Below are 16063 nucleotides of genomic sequence, written 5' to 3'. Positions count from 1 at the left end.
GGAAACAGCAGGAGTGAGTTGTGTACTATTATTAACTGAGATTGGCCACTGATAGAGACGGGATCACTTATAAACCTAATTTAGCTGCAGGATTATTGCTTTCTAGTTCCTATCGTCTGTCTGAATGTACAGTGACCCTTGTTAAGAGGATTTGATCTATATGTTATTGAGACTTTACGGGCTCCTGACCATTTAAACCACAGATATGAGGTAAACAGCAAAGCGAATGAAGAAAACTGCTTTGTTTCTGTACTTTTTCCCTGAAGTTTGCATTCATTTGGGACTAAATATTCTGTATACTACCCACAAATATAATAACAGAATGTATAAAAACCCTCTTTTTTTCCCAGTTGATAACCTGGAGACAAATGAACCAAGAAATAAACAGTACAGCAAAAAAGATGCTTTTAATGTGGTTTCATAAAAGAGTTGACAAAATGCTAATAAATTGCTTAATGATCACAAACCAACATTCAAGAATCAGTCAGCTTATAGGCCTCGTCATATTTCAGAGCTGATACATATCCATGAAAAAGTAATGCCGTCTGGTTGTGCTTTCTCAATATGCACGGACTGTTTTTACTGCAGGAGAACAATGAGAGAATGTTGAGTGAAGTACTTTAATATTACACACTGATCAGACACTGAATTCCAGTTTATTCGTATTATAACAATCAGGCATTGAGGTTATACAGGGTTCACCTGGTTAAGCGGGAACTGTTTGTTGTCGTCCTCGCTGTAGGTATCATATGCACTGTGGTTCCAAGCAAGCTTCTCACGGGTAGGTTGTTTGTCCTGAAACTGGGACTGATTCTGCCTGTGTGCAGAGTGTTGAATTATTGATTACTAGAAGAGAAAAGCTTCCTCTCCATCCATTTCCTGCCAGTGAAACCCATCACCATCAAGAGTAACAAAGGTAATCTAACCCTTCCCTCCCTGGTTACTGATAGCTCACCATGGGCTGTGAGTCTCTTCATCCTGCATGGCTGATTGAAATCTGTCAAGCTAATACAAAAGGGGGAAAAAAAGTAATTCATAATTCAGACACATACTGTACAATATGGAAATACAAAGTAGTCTTTGCAGATGTGTAAAAAAAAAACATGTTAAACAAATACATAAAGTTATATTCTGATCCAAGAAAAGACACTGAGATGCAGATGACGTTCATATTGTTTAGATTTATTTGATTACAAAAAACAGTGAAATACTGTAATATTGTGAAATATTATTACAGTTTAAAACAACTGTTTTCTATTTTAATATATTTTAAAATGCTATTATTTATTCCTGTGATGCCAAAGATGAATTTTGTCACATGCAGAGCTGGGTAATAGCAGATTACATGTAATCTGGATTATGTAATCAGATTACAAAACCTACTCATAATCCGAGTACAGTTACTTTTTTATTGATTACATGATAACATATTATTCACATAAGACCAATAAATTATTTGATATTTATTGGTGCTCCCTAATTCCTCTTTTTCATTTTTAAATGTTCCTCTCTAAAATAACCTATACATGAAATGGGGGTGAACAAATAAAGTATTTCATGTTTTAGTACGTTTTCTAACTGATTGGTGTTGTTTTAAAAATATTTATTTTAATTTGACATTTATATGATTTAATTCATTATGATATTTTAATCAAATTTACAAACCCCCTGCAGTTCCTTTACCAACCCCAGTTTAGGAAACCTTGATGTAATGTCATGTACTTCATGTTGTTGATAAAATTTAATAATATTCATGAATACATTTTCTTTCTCTTTGTATTTTCTATTTTTATGTTACAAGATTTAAATCAAAGGGATAGTTCACCCAAAAATGAAAATTATGTCATTAATAATTACTCACCCTCAAGTCGTTCCAAACCAGTAAGTAACACAAATTAAGATATTTTTGATGCAATCCGAGAGCTCTTTGAGACAGCAAGGGTACTACCACGATCAAGGTCCAGAAACGTTGTAAGGACATAGGTAAAATAGTTAATGTGACATCAGCGGTTCAACCGTAATTTGACAAATCTAGTCTGATTACTTAAAATGTGTAAAGTAACGGATTACTAACTAAAATTTGTATCATGTAATTTGTAATCAGTTACAGATTACAGTTTGAAAGTAATCCCAGCTCTGGTCACATGATCCTTTAGAAATTATTCTAATATGCTGATTTGCTGCTCAAGCTTTTGGAAAATGTGCTTATCCCAAAACTTTGATAGGTATTGTTTATTTATATTTATGTCTACAGATAGGCTTCACTTTTTAGACCACTATTTCTCATGGGCTTATTTTTGAAAGTCATACGTCTGTATGCTCATTTTGACTTGGCTGCAAAAATAAACATATTCACTCTCTCTACAGTTTATTGGACACATTGACAACATGTGTCACACTTGACGAATCTTTCGACCAAAAGAAATTGTAAGTAAACATTCGTTTATATAATAACCTCGAAATGTTTGTTGTTGATGACAGTTGGTCTGTTGAGTGCAGTGGAGTACTGCAGACCCCAGCCCACTTCTCCGACATAGCAGTGTTTCGGTAACGGCGGGATCGCGTCTGGCGCACACCGGAACAGGTAGTTGAGATCACTCGTGGCATCTGGAGATAACGGGCCGATTCCAATGCTGAGCGGGAAATAGTCCAACCTGGGACGGAAATCCCCAATGCCGTCTGGACCTAAATAACACCAGAAAAGTTCATTAGTTTCAGCGTACTAACTGGTAATGATTAAATAAAGTTTCCTACTAAGATAGTTTCAGAAACGTTCATAAATGCTTACCTGTGAAGAGTATTCTCTGTCCAGACGAACTCTGAGTTTCTCTGTCTGCTTGAGAAGATGTAACGTTAGTGTCCTGTTGTATTCTCTTCATCACCTTAGCTCTGTTAAAGCTACCTTGTTCTTAAAACTGATGCTAAATCGTTGAAATATCAGTAAGCTCATCCCTCTCAGTGACCGTAAAACAAGCCCAGGGCACGAGGTCACGCACCCACTCACGCACGCGCCGTTGCCATGGAGCGGTTGGTCTCCATGGAACCAGTGGTTAGTCGGGCTGTATTTTTCTATTTATATGGACTAGTTATTAAACTAAAGTCAGTCAATACGGATTTTATTTAGTACATGGCCTGTACATTTGAAAAAATAAAATAAAATCTGATGTAGCCTGTAGTTTTCTCATTGACATCAGTGATAAATAAATAAATACAAATAAATTGGGTAATAATGCATTTACATGTATGCATTTAGCAGACGCGTTTATCGTAGAGTACGTTCAGAGCTTGGTAAAACTGCCTTCTCTTCCTATATGCTCCCTGGTTATGGAATGAGCTGCAGAGTATAATAATGATAGAAGCACTCCCCTCTTTAAAAGTTTTTAAAAATCTGGTTAAGTAGTTTTTGTTGTTATTTTGAGTGCTGGACAACATTTTATGAAATATTCTGAGTTTTATGTTTGTATGTTGTTTATGTGAAACTTTCTGTGCTGCCATCTTGGCCAGGACTCCCTGGAAGAAGAGATTTTATATCTCAATGGGACTATCCTGGTAAAATAAAGGATAAATAAAATAAAAATAAATAGCTAAATAAATCCAAAGCGACTGACAGTGCAATCAGGCTCTTTAATTTTTTTTACCAGTATGTGTTAAACAAGCAGATAATAGACTGATCAATTGAAAAAATGAATTAAATGAAATGATTCACAGTATATTTAAAGTATAATGTCTAAATATGTACGCAACTATAAAAATAAACAAATAAATGAAATACACAAATAAATAAAATGCATAAATAAATAAATGCAAAACCCGCAACATTACAGAGAAAGCTACCATATTTGGCACGTACAGAATACTAATATGAAAAGGCTCTGTTAAGAGAATATTATGACGATTTCCTTGGGAAAACACAAAGCTGCATTTTGTATAAGTAACAGATGGATTTACATGATATAAATGCAGATGTATTATAGTAAAAAGAAATATAGCTACATTCTATTTTTTGGATTATCATTGTCTTCCCCCATATCAGCCAGAAAATGCGTTTTATAATAGTGATTCAAAGCTTGCACTACTGTCTTCAGCCAGCGGATGGAGACAAGCACTATATGTTGCGGGCAGGTTATTGTGCTGAATGGACTCGCCCATGAACCCTCTTGAGGCGGTCGGTCGGTCGGTCACCATGGTGGTGGCTTACAACAGCGAGCCCGGACTGCAGACCATCCGTCGCGTTTAGACGTTCAAACACTATTTATAAATGCTGCCATTGACCCTCCGCTGCTTTGCAAATGGCTTAAAATGGAGAATCACCCAACGCATGGATTGCACTTTGTTTTAAAATGGAAAACTGAAGAAGCTAGAACAGCGAACAGGAGACAAACGGAATGCTGAAAAATGCACCCGTCTGCGTAAAACACAGACGTACCGCTGCAAAAACCTTTCATTAACACAGAATCGCCTGTCAAGTCCCAGCTGAAGCCTCAGCGGCTGGAGCAGGAAAAGCAGACTGTCTGGTTTTGTAAGACTGGGACGAGGGACAGTAAGAGAGTTGCTGGCTTAAGATTGTGGCCTGGGGACAGGCTCTCCTCTGCAGTTGCTGCTATATAAAAGCGTCTTTGAACCACTAAAAAGCCAATAGTGAGATTCGTTTTGGATTATTTGACTTAACTGTTGTGCGCGATTGTTTTGAAAACCATGGCGTCCTATGTGGATAACAGTTTTCGGCAGGCGGTGATGGTGAATCCTTCAGACAGGACGCAACAGGTCAGAAGACAGTCTTTTAAATCACATATTATGTGCACTGGTTGCTGTTAAATGTGACCGTATGCTGCGTTACTGCTGTTACAAGTATCACGTGCATGATGTGCTTTTCTTTCACAGTGTTGACAGTGTAAGTTTATATATATATATATATATATATATATATATAAATAAATCTGTATAGCTTTGGATAAGCAGTGCAATGAAATAAAATGGCATGAATTAATATGCATATATGTATAGAATTGTCCCCTATTAGCTTATAATGAAGGCACGTGTATTCTCTTCACTGTTTTTGCAGTCTATTACATAAACATGAAGCAAGCGTTTGTAAACTACGTTTTTGAATGCTACACAAGCCTTGTTAGCTCGACTTTGCATCGGAAACTGTTTACCAGTACATAAAGCAGTGCTACTGTGTGATGTTAGACAGAACGGACTTTTAGATAAAGGTTTTAAGTGCAAAATATCGTTCTATTGTGATTTGAAAGGCGTTGCGATGACAGTTTGCCTGTTTGGTATAGTCTCCACCCTTTTACGTGGCTCAGTCGGCCACCGAAAACATGTAACGTTAGACTATTAAAGGCTACGTTTTCTGCAGGGCTGTCGATATATGTAAAAGTCGAAATGTATTTGCCGTTCAGTTTGTGTTATTTTTTTTCCCTTCCTGTGTTTGTATTGTCTGTGATGATTTGGAGAAACTACGGAAAATAATCGATACTAACGAGTTGGGTACTTAATGTGACAGGCTGCTTTGTCAGACATAAAATAAGCCATTGATTCTTCTACTACACAAATGGTTAATTAGATCTTGTCCTCTATTTTATCTTAGGTTACAATAATTTACAACAATTGTATGTTTTTTTTCTGAACACCACCGACGAAGATCAATATCTTAAGGGCATTTGAGGTCATTGTTATCATAAAGTGGAGATGAATTATTCATGCTTTTTTGGTGAACGAATCGGTATTTGAATGAATCATAAAGTAAACGACTCTCCGATTCTCGGGGCGGCGCCGAAAGAACAAAAATTTATTTTGCTAAATAAATGGACATCACAAATGGATTAACAGAAGTGCACAACTAATATTTCGGGGGTGATTACAAAAAATGAGTATTGCTTGATTTGCATTCATTCAAATATTTTAAGTTCGTTTACAAAACAGCCTTTCACTATGTAAAGCAGTGTTAAATGGCCATTTTTGCACAATGTAACATTGTACGTGTTTTTTGTTTAATTCAGAAAACGTCCATTTTAATTGTGTATGGTCATCGGTCATTTGTATGCATTCTAGTTCACAAACAATATTTCTGATTCGTTCATCACGTTCATGTGACGTTCACATTTGTGGTTCACAAACAAAACCATTAAACGACAAAACCATCAAATGCTTCACAGCCCACACAACAATGCTATAGCCTATTGTAATAGTCAGTTTTTGAAAGCAGAAAGCAGTCCCATGTGCAGAGAACGAAAAATGAGTCAGTGCATGAAAGTGAACAAAAATGGTTTGCTCACTTTAAAGATTCGTTCACAAACTAAAAACCACTAGTCAATACTAATTAAATAATGTGTCGGGCACTTGAGGTGAGAGGCTGTCAGACAGAAAATAAGCTATACGCTTCTTCTGTTCTCTGGCTAATTTGATTTAGCCCCCGTTTTTTCCACTTTTAATGGGTTACAAAGATTCTCCTACAGATAATGTGTTTTGCTGAAAATAACCGAAGCAGCTCAGTGTATGAATCTTGAGTAGGCCTTCATTATCATACAATGGACATGAATAATAGCAAACCAGTCGGTCTGCTTCACATGTGCATGCTATTAATCACACAAAAATCTTATAATCACACAATGTTCCTGTTGTGTGGAAATAAACATGTTTGCTCATTAAGCCTTTTACATCATATTGAGCCCTAAGACGTAACAAACTGATTGTGAAAGAACTAATGTAATTTAAGCATTGCAGACAATAGAGGCAGTTGAGGGTCAGTATGGTATTCATTAGCGAATGCAACTTTGTACAGCGGCATTTCCTAGAGATTACGTGATATTCCATGTCTGCTCCCATTGAGTGATGGAGCCTTATTTCATCCCGGGTCACTTCAGAGTTGGCCTTTATTCAGTTATCCCAGAACTTTGGCCTGAGCGATCAGCATGTGTGTGAGAGTTTTGGAATACTGACCACTGAAACCAGAGAGCACCACACCTTAAGTTCACAATTGAAAAAGTCACTTGCGAGTTTGTAGAATATAGCATGATGTAATCTCGGTCAGTTCATGTGGACTGAAAGAAACTGTTCCATGAAAAGGGCTTTAAGACAGCCTGACAGTGCAAAGACTTGTTTCTAGGGAATGACGCAGGCTGTTCTAATGGAGCTTGAAGCTCATTACGGCTTAACAGGAACAACCTCAGCGCTTTGCATTAACTTGCTGATGGATGGTGTAGATCTTAATGGGACAAAATGTCCCCCAGTTGGAGTAAGCGATGTGGGGGAATAGTGAAGGGTGTAGCTTCTACAGCTTTTAGGAAGCTATTTTCGAAGGCAGACAGGTATGCAGAGGTCAAGAAGACTGTAAACAGGCTGATGGGAGTTTTGCTTTGACCTCTATGAGTCAGTAGATCAAGGTGTAGGGGGGCACGTCTCTTATTGTTCGACAGAGACGCATATTGAGTATTCGGTAAATGAACAAGCTAAATATTACATCTGGCGACAAAATCTTTCTTTCTTTTTTTTTTTTTGTTGATGCCCTCAAACATATGAGAAGCTGGTCATCCTGGACTGATGGTTTCCTTCCAAGCAGCTTCCTTCCTTCCTTTCTTTAACAGTGAGAGGAAGTGCATCAGAGGGTTGTCGGAGCTTGACCGTTCTTAAGAAATCCTTTTTCTTGTTTGCTAAAAAAAAAAAATCCCCATTTCAGTTCTTTTTTTATTTTATTTTGTTCTTCACTAATGAAGCCTTGTTTACACACATATGCCAGTCAGTAAGCTGCAGGTGTCTTATAAAATCTGGTATAAGCAGAGGCATATGGGTCTATCTCTGTCAAAGAATTGTCTAGATTGTTTTTTTTTTCTTTCTTTCTTTTTATCAATCAATAAACTATATTTGACATTTAAGAAAAGCCTATTAAATAAACTTATCATTATCACAGTTCAAAAGTTATGATATATTATTTAATATATTATTAATGTATTGTTTAATCCATAACTCAGTATTATAGTGCTTGATTTAATTATTTTGCTTTATTCTGAATTAAATTCTATGACAGTAATGGTAATGCTAAGAAAATCATTATTGATAATATTGGAATTTACAAAAAACAAAACAAAAAAAAAAACATAAAAAACATTAGTACAGTATATCTACAATATGTAATGTAATAACATCAATGATCCTAAATTTTTTGTTTTCAAGGTGTTATAAATATATTTTTTGGAGTGAAATGTGCCGGACATATTTTACCAAAAGCATAAATCTTATAAAATGCTATAAAGAAAAATTAGTTAAACATGATGCAACGTATTCAAAATCCGTAGACTGTTGTCTGGCCATCCTTACTGTCTAAACATGTTTTAGTAGTTAATGTTACCTTTTAAAAATACTAGCAGAAATAACTTCTATTCTTACAGCCTCAGGTCTTTGTTTTCTCTGTTTCTGACTTTATGCATAGCTGTTTTGTTCTTAGTCTTCTTGCCAAGTGAAGTCACATGTTATGAATAGGAGTCATTGCCTTGACAGAAGTAGTTGGACACATACTGTTCATACACAAGCTTGCGTGAACAAAGAGTGGTTTCAATGACATCTCCCATCTCAGTTTACACAGGAAGAATAAACGGGTCGGGTGGAGAACATAAACAAATGATGACAACTGTCACGTTAAGCCAGAGCGTGTGGCGCGTATTTCTTCTTTTTTTTGTTGTTGGCACATGAGATATTATTCTTTGGTAATGTATAGCCTGTAGTGTCCCATCAAATGCTGGTTGTCGAAATGATTATGGAATTACATTGGTACCTTTAAGTCTTATTGGGCTATTTCCAGTATGATGAGGTCATTTGACCTTTTGATTTCATGCCAAATGATGCTTGGCTTATGTTAAAATTGGCCAGCCACTGGATTCCTTTGTTTATTTAAAAGCAAAATAAGAGGAATGCCTAATGGCTGAAGTGGGAATTTCACTAGGATTTGGAAGGCAAATGAAATGTTTTTACTAGAGCATTCCAACCCAGTTATTGCTGGACCAACAGCATTTGACTATGTGCGTCCGTTTTATTTTTGGCAGGAGAGTCTAAAAAGCACATCCAATGAAGTGGAATGCAATATTTGAATGCACCAGTTGTCATCACATGCTTAATTTAATAAAAAACGTAAAAAATTCTCACCACAAGCTACAGTTGTATAGCTTTCGATAATTCTTCTGCTGTTTAAAGGTAAGAGGACCATTTGATTGTTTCTGCGATTTTGCAGAGAAATAGATTGCTTGTAAAATATTGATAAGATGTGTGGTAAAACTACACCTGCTTGTGTAGTTACTTTTGTTCTGTTCGTATCATTTTGCTTTCCAACTAGGGAGGGGAAATGGGGAAAGGTAACAGTTCTGATTGCTTATCGATTCCATTAACAGTATTACTTTATTTCCAGCTGGACTTGATGAAAGTTCACTTTGTGGTCAGTAAATTAGTGAAGAACAGCTGTTAGTTAGTCTCTACACCGAGTTAAACCAACAGCTTTGTCGCAAGAATGACTTGTAAGTCATTTTGGCTGATTCATTAAAAAAGAACCAGTTCATAAGAGTCATTTAGAATGCATATCTGACATCACTGGTCATGCTGTATGTTTGTTGTTGCATGCCATCAGCGAGGACAACTGGATGTTTCTCTTACATCACATCTAGTTCAGACTGCAAGTTCACAGCTCAGACAAAACTATGCCAGAAATGCATATTAACAGTAGAATGCAGATGTTTTAAACCGTTAAAGAAACAAAACACCATGAAGATTCTGTTCCAAATATATGTGTAAGAACCGTTTCTTCATTCAATTTCCAACACCCTTAATACAAGTCAAAACAAGAGTGAAATGGGGTCATCACTAAATATGAATGGAGGTCTCGGGTTGAAGAAAGTGATTTAAATACACTAGTACTTGGGCATCAGTAGTGGTTGGCAGCTCGTGTCCCTTCTGGTGGTTCTTTTGATCGTCGCATTGAGCTGCTTGTGTCAAAGGAGACTCATCTTCATCCACGCTTACAGCGGATCACTTTGATCTGCCGCTCTGTTTCTCTGCTCTGATCCATTTGTTAGCATCTCTTTCTGTTATCTGCCTCAGTGGATGAAACCTCTCAGTCTGAAGCTAGAGACAAAATGCACAGAGATCTCTGAAGCATGCTACAGCTTTTCACGAATCGTATGATATGCACGTCATGCTTTCGTCATGCACGAAAAAGCTAGGTAGAAGTGGCCTGATGGCAACTAATCTGGGACTAGCTCCTCTCAATTAAATCATGGCCATGTGTTTTAGGGGAGAAACTACAAAACTGGTCTGAGATCAGTGTTAAAATGTAGCTTTAACTGTAGTAATCCCGCCTGTCCCTTACCATGTCAGCTACTGTGAACTTAGACCGACACATTAGCTGATTAATTACCTGATTATCTGCAGTGTGCTGAGGATTGTTTACAAAAGCTCCCTTCTTTCAGTATGTAGGCCAGTTTTCACAAACGTGATATCTATTCGGATGTATTTGCTCATTTTGGTTTTTACAGTTTTGTGATATTTAACCCTACAATTACTTTAAATTCTTTATTTTAATATAGCAAGCGAATATGATTTTTCAAAGTCTATCTAGTGGCACACATTTTATTATTACATCTAAATACTCTTTAAATGTGTCCTAAGTATAATCTGTGTTTGTGGCAAGCAGCTCAGACACATGAGCCTGGGATTGTATTCCCCTCGATCATGAACAATGGTTCGTCTGCAGATAGAAAGCTCTGGTCATGAGGTCATATTTCCCTCTGCTCTTTATGGCTCCGTGGACCTGTACATTATCATGTTTATAAGGGTTCAGCACGGGTTTTATGATGACAAGGATTTAGGCTAGGTGATGTTCTGGTTTAAAAAGCATCTCTTTGCCAAGACTGATGCCTTGTTCTCTTGCCCTTATTATTTTGAAAAAAAAAGCAAGTTAATAGTGCAAAACCAAATGTACATGAATAAGCCAGAACTGTCTATCGCAAAACCTAGTGAGCAGCCTTGTTGTTTCCATGCACATGCAAATAGCGTATGTAAAGTGAGCTGAAAATTTGATCTCAGTTTGCAGTTCGCATTAATGTGATTCTCTCATAAGCATAAAAATAAACAGCTTCAAATGTTGTGTAATATAGACTGTTTAAATCAGGTATTTCTCAGTAGGAATTATATGTATAATTGTATTTTTCTTGCTTCAGCCACCAACTTATAATCCTTATTATAACATTTCTTATTTATCACCTTGGGTGATCATTTTTCTTTCTAAAATGCTGCAGTATAGTTTCCTATTAAGTTTTTTTCCCCTCCTCAGTAATATATTACTTCTCAATTCAGAACATTATAAAATCGTATAATGATCATTCTCTTCCTCCCTTTTCTGAACTGATATCTGTATTGGAGGTGTTGGGTAACCATCTCAAGTGACTGTTAGCTTGACAGAAACGTGGGTAGTCACATTTTCTGTTCCATTAAATGTGCCAAGAACTAACAATAACACACCCCAGTAGTGCTTACTAATCCAGGCTAATCTAATTCTTACTGAAATGTCTGACAGTTTGACTTTTGTTTTACCCTTCTACTCTTGCACTGGGATGGAAGAATGAGTGTTAACCTGGTATGAACCATACGAGTGGATTCCTCATGCCAGTCTGCTATAGTATCCTGATTAAGGCAGATCCCTTTTCCCAGATGCATCTCTTAGATCGGTGAAATGACGCCTCACCTCAGCTCGAGAGGTTTAGAGCAGCTTCCCCTCAGCTCTGCCCTCCATTTCTGTAAGCTGAGGTAATGTGTACTTCTGTCTGCCTCGTGAACACTGATTGCAGAAACCGTTACAGATCAGTTAAGAGTGAAACTCTTGACATGAATCTCAATGAAAGACTGTACAGTATTCACCTCTGAGCTTCTCTGATGGGAAGTAATTGTCTGATCTTGTCAACTTGAAGTCAAGAGTTTGCCATTATGTTAGCAAGATATTATATTACAAAGATTTGAGTTTCTACTGCATTTAGGTGTAGCTCTCAGTGTTCAATCTTAAAAAAATGGTCATTTTGCGAGTATGGTTTTTAATAATAATTTTATGATTCAAGTCTTGTTAGGGGTGCACGTGTTCAAAATACATACCTGGCTGGAAATCACATAACGGTGTAGTGTGAAGTAATGTCTGTATATTGACATAAATACTAAAACGTCCCTATAATTTTTTTTTTTTTTGACATTTATTTTATTTTTGTTTGATGGTTATTTAATAAAGACAAGATTATTTCTATCAAATAAAGTCTGGCATCAGTGCAGGAACAGCTTTCACATTTACACTCTCGTTTATTATCCAACATAAAAGGAGTTAATACTTTTTGCAGGGAAAGACACATTGAATTGATCAAAAGTGGCAGTTTATATTTTAACAAAAGATTTCAATTTCAAATTAATGCTGTTCTTTTGAACTTCCTATTCATCTAACAAAAAAAAATGGATCATGTTTCCACAAAATATTAAGCAGCACAGCTGTTTTCAACTGATAATAAATCAGCATTTAGAATGATTTCTGAATGATCATGTGACACTGAAGACTGAACTAATGGCTGCTGAAAATTCAGCTTTTCCATCACAGGACTAGGGCCTAAATTCTATTTTGAAATCTATTAAAATGGAGTACAGTTGTTTAAAATTGATTCCGGCAAATACACGGGTAAAGTGTTCCGGCAATTGTTCCCGGGTGGCTAGATTTTGCCCTTTCACACTGCCAGTGATCACCCGGAAAGTGAGGAACTAACTTATCTCTGCTTCATTGAACTTTTATCTTCCTTCAAAACAGTCGGTAAAAGAGTCGCGCGATAACGTGTGTCATCACTATGACACGGCATTAGATCTGGCTTTTGTTCACACAGCGCTCGTCCTGGGATTGAACCCAGCAATGTTACTAGGTCCCGGACCCGGGTTCAATGCCGGAATCAATCCCGGGACGTGTTTGCTTTCACACAGAAGGCGACCCGGCAATGTTCCCGGCAATTTGCAGGTTTCGACGTGCAGTGTGAAAGGGGCTTTACTGTATTTTTATAAAATAAAATCACCCTTTGTGCGCATTAGACACTTTTTTTCATGAAACATTAAAAAATCTTACAGACCCCAAACTTTTGGGCATTAGTGTTTGTAACACAAAAGTTAAAAACAGCTCATTAGTTTTAAATGAATGACTTGCATGCTGCCGCTTGCTGGCACTATGAATTATTTGCAAATTTGATGAAGCTTCAAAAATAATTTTAAAAGGCATCAGGCTCTGTGTACGGTGACATTTTTGCATCCATTTTCCACCGTTCTAAAAAATCACTATAATACAAGGACAGAAAGGTGGCCTGCACAGATAGTGAATGGATATTTTCGTGCCAAGTATTAGCAGCATCCTACTTGCATGGTTCCTTCCATGCACCTTTTTTTCTAGAATAAAGATATTGTGACCCTAAATTTGTGGCTTCAGATCTTGTTTGGTAAGCTTTGCCCTGTCACACTAAGCACTATTGTGTGACTATTTTTATCCTAATCCCCTATGTCTAATAAAACCAATTAGCTTAAGCCCATCTTCACTGGCCTGTTTGTATTTGATCAGTAGATGGCTTTGAACTAGGTTAGGAACAGGTGAACAGGAAAGCCCTCCTGTTGGCCCATCACAGCCCTCTGCTGTGTATATAACCCAGATTTTCTTTACAATAGCGGCTCATAATTATCCGTGCAGTGACAAGGTCCACTGCAATTTCGGAAACACTTTTATTTTACTACAAAGCCCTTCAGTAGCAGCTGATAAATCCCTGATTATGAGTGTTCATGGCATGTGATTTAAGTCATAAAGGCTCACTGATTGTTTAAAGCACTAGCTTCAGCTATTTGTTTAATTCATGACATGTGCTCTGTTATATCCCCTTACACTATCATATTACACATCTGTGATTATCGGCTTCTGCACATGACGGCTTTTGTGTCGAGGAACATATTGTTCATTAGCATAATCATCAGTGATGTCTAATGGATAGATTTTATAATCTGCGTCAGTGTACGTTTTGCATTATGCTAATGAGAGTGGCTTGTGATTGTAGTAGGAGCCTTTCATCGGGATGGACCCCTCCTCAGATGGGCCCCTCAGCTTTGTGTCACCAGTGCGGTTTCAGTACAGCGGAACCCTGTGGAAATCAACCAGCGCTTGTCAGTAGTAATCAGTGTCATTGTAATTATTCTGTCATGAAGAGGAGTTACTTACCCTTTTTGGACTTGTTCATTAGGAAACATTTAAAGTTTAAAGGCTGTTTTAGTGAAAAAGGCACTTACATAACCAATACAGACATTATAAATGAAGCTAAGGCAGGTTTTTATATGTGTGAGTTACAAAAGGAGAATTTTTCTTTTCATTTTTCTTTTACGGTGAAAGCTTACAGTGACCAGAGGCAGTCAAAACCAAAATGCATTTTAAAAATGATAAAAATCACCATAAAACTAATACTTGTATTCAATATACCATGAAGCCATTTTGAAGACTCAGATGAAAATCTATAGTTTTGTCTACTAAAAATCGTAAAAGTGCTATTGAGATTTGACTGAAAGATACACAGTATTATAATCCATTTTCATCCATTTTTTTTACTTTACAGTCCTTGGTCGTGATGCATTTTCATTGTATGGTTTGTATTGAACAGAGTGTGAATGTCCTTCAAAATTTCTCCTTTTGAGTTTCACTAAAGTGGAATTCATATACTCTTTGGGAAAACGTGAGAGAGTGAATTTATGTCCAAACTATTTCTTTAAATGTTAGTTAATCATTCGCATACTGAATGTGTCAATTTTGTTCTTATATTCTAAGTTGTTTCCATAAGCTAGATAGGACTTAGAAAAAGCTCCAGGGAAACTGTGACATCAGTTTCCCTTTTTTAATTCAATTGTGGGCGAACATCCTGAGGATGCAGTCTGAAATAGCATGATGTGTTCTTCAGACGCCTTCACCTCAAGCTTCCAGGGGGGTATAACACGAGTAATATGTAAACAGCAAAGTTTGCAAAGAGCACTGTGTTGACAAATTAGGTGAACAATTGGAAATGAGGGAAACCACTCTAACAACAACAACAAAATATGTTCATAGCCAGCTGTAGTATATTGCCTTTGTTTTGCTCAGTTCCTCGATAACGGTTTTAAATAGTGAATGAATTTCTAGGTCAAGGTTACAAAATTTCCTTATCTAGTTCATAACAAGGAGTTTATATCAAAAATAAATAAATAAAAATAAGCAGTCATTGTGCATTCAAAATGATTTGCAGCTATTCATTTTAGATGCTTCCTTTTTAATAACATTTATGGGGGACTTGGAGAACTGTACAAAATAATTAAAAAGGCAGTTCATGACCCTTTTAAAAGAACATGTCTTTTGTGAATTGGTTCGATGAAAATTAGATTAACCTGTTCAGCTGAGTTTATTCATAAAAATTCCTTAATTCTTTTTTAATGTCATGACAAATATTGAGTTAAACACTGTTGTTTAACTAAATAAAGTTATGTATTCATATGTATTATATAGATTGTCAGATCTTCTCCATTAGTCAAGTGATAAATGATTTGCGAATTGTTTCAACCCAATTATCAAAAAGAATAATTTTAGAACAACAATTGGCCTGTGAATTGTACATCACTAGTCATAATATACTTTTGTAGAGGTGAGAACATGCAAATATTCCTTTCTCTTTCCTGAACAATGTTCTATTGAAAACAACAACCTCAGGCTGGCTTTTAGAGCCAACACAGCCTTGATACCTCAAAAGAAAATTTCTATCACAGACTTGACGAGGCTATTTGATCCAAGCAATATGCATCATCTGTATGAACATAAATCTATTTGAATGCAGTGTTTCCTGTCTACATCTGTGCTCTTTTTAGGTTGCATTGCATTTTAGTTAATCCATGGTTTTCTCTCACAAGTATTTCTCCAATTTATATTCTGTGCCTCACATTGTCTTCAAAGAAGGAACACTATGGACCCCACAGGCCTAAAATATGCAGCCAAATACTCTGAATGCTCAGAAAA

The 16063-nt window shown here is 36.6% G+C and overlaps 2 protein-coding genes across 8 annotated transcripts in view; one reads left to right on the top strand and one right to left on the bottom strand.

Annotated features, from left to right (window-relative positions):
* Nucleotides 1-388: 388 nt before the first annotated feature.
* On the bottom strand, nt 389-2946 carry LOC132110145 (uncharacterized protein C4orf45). The gene is made up of 5 exons (XM_059516739.1): nt 2789-2946; nt 2456-2685; nt 956-1005; nt 703-817; nt 389-582 (listed from the first exon to the last, which is right to left on the bottom strand). Exons 1-5 carry the CDS (start codon nt 2877-2879, stop codon nt 580-582), a joined length of 489 nt encoding a protein of 162 aa, XP_059372722.1. The 5' UTR covers nt 2880-2946; the 3' UTR covers nt 389-579.
* Nucleotides 2947-4158: 1212 nt separating this feature from the next.
* Nucleotides 4159-16063, top strand: part of rapgef2b (Rap guanine nucleotide exchange factor 2b) — a 128634-nt gene continuing 116729 nt past the window's right edge. For 3 of the 7 annotated variants that reach the window (XM_059516000.1, XM_059516003.1, XM_059516004.1), the window contains exon 1: nt 4161-4764. In XM_059516000.1, the coding sequence (XP_059371983.1) occupies nt 4696-4764 (69 nt within the window). In that variant the 5' untranslated portion in view covers nt 4161-4695. Of the gene's footprint in view, nt 4765-16063 lie in introns of all 7 variants that reach the window. The other 4 variants (XM_059516001.1, XM_059515999.1, XM_059516006.1 and 1 more) reach the window with 3 other exon arrangements.

The sequence above is a fragment of the Carassius carassius genome, chromosome 29 (genome assembly GCF_963082965.1).
Source record: "Carassius carassius chromosome 29, fCarCar2.1, whole genome shotgun sequence".
NCBI classification, from domain to species: Eukaryota; Metazoa; Chordata; class Actinopteri; order Cypriniformes; family Cyprinidae; genus Carassius; species Carassius carassius.
Note: the sequence above shows the minus strand (reverse complement) of the source record. Positions and strands in the feature narration are given on the sequence as shown.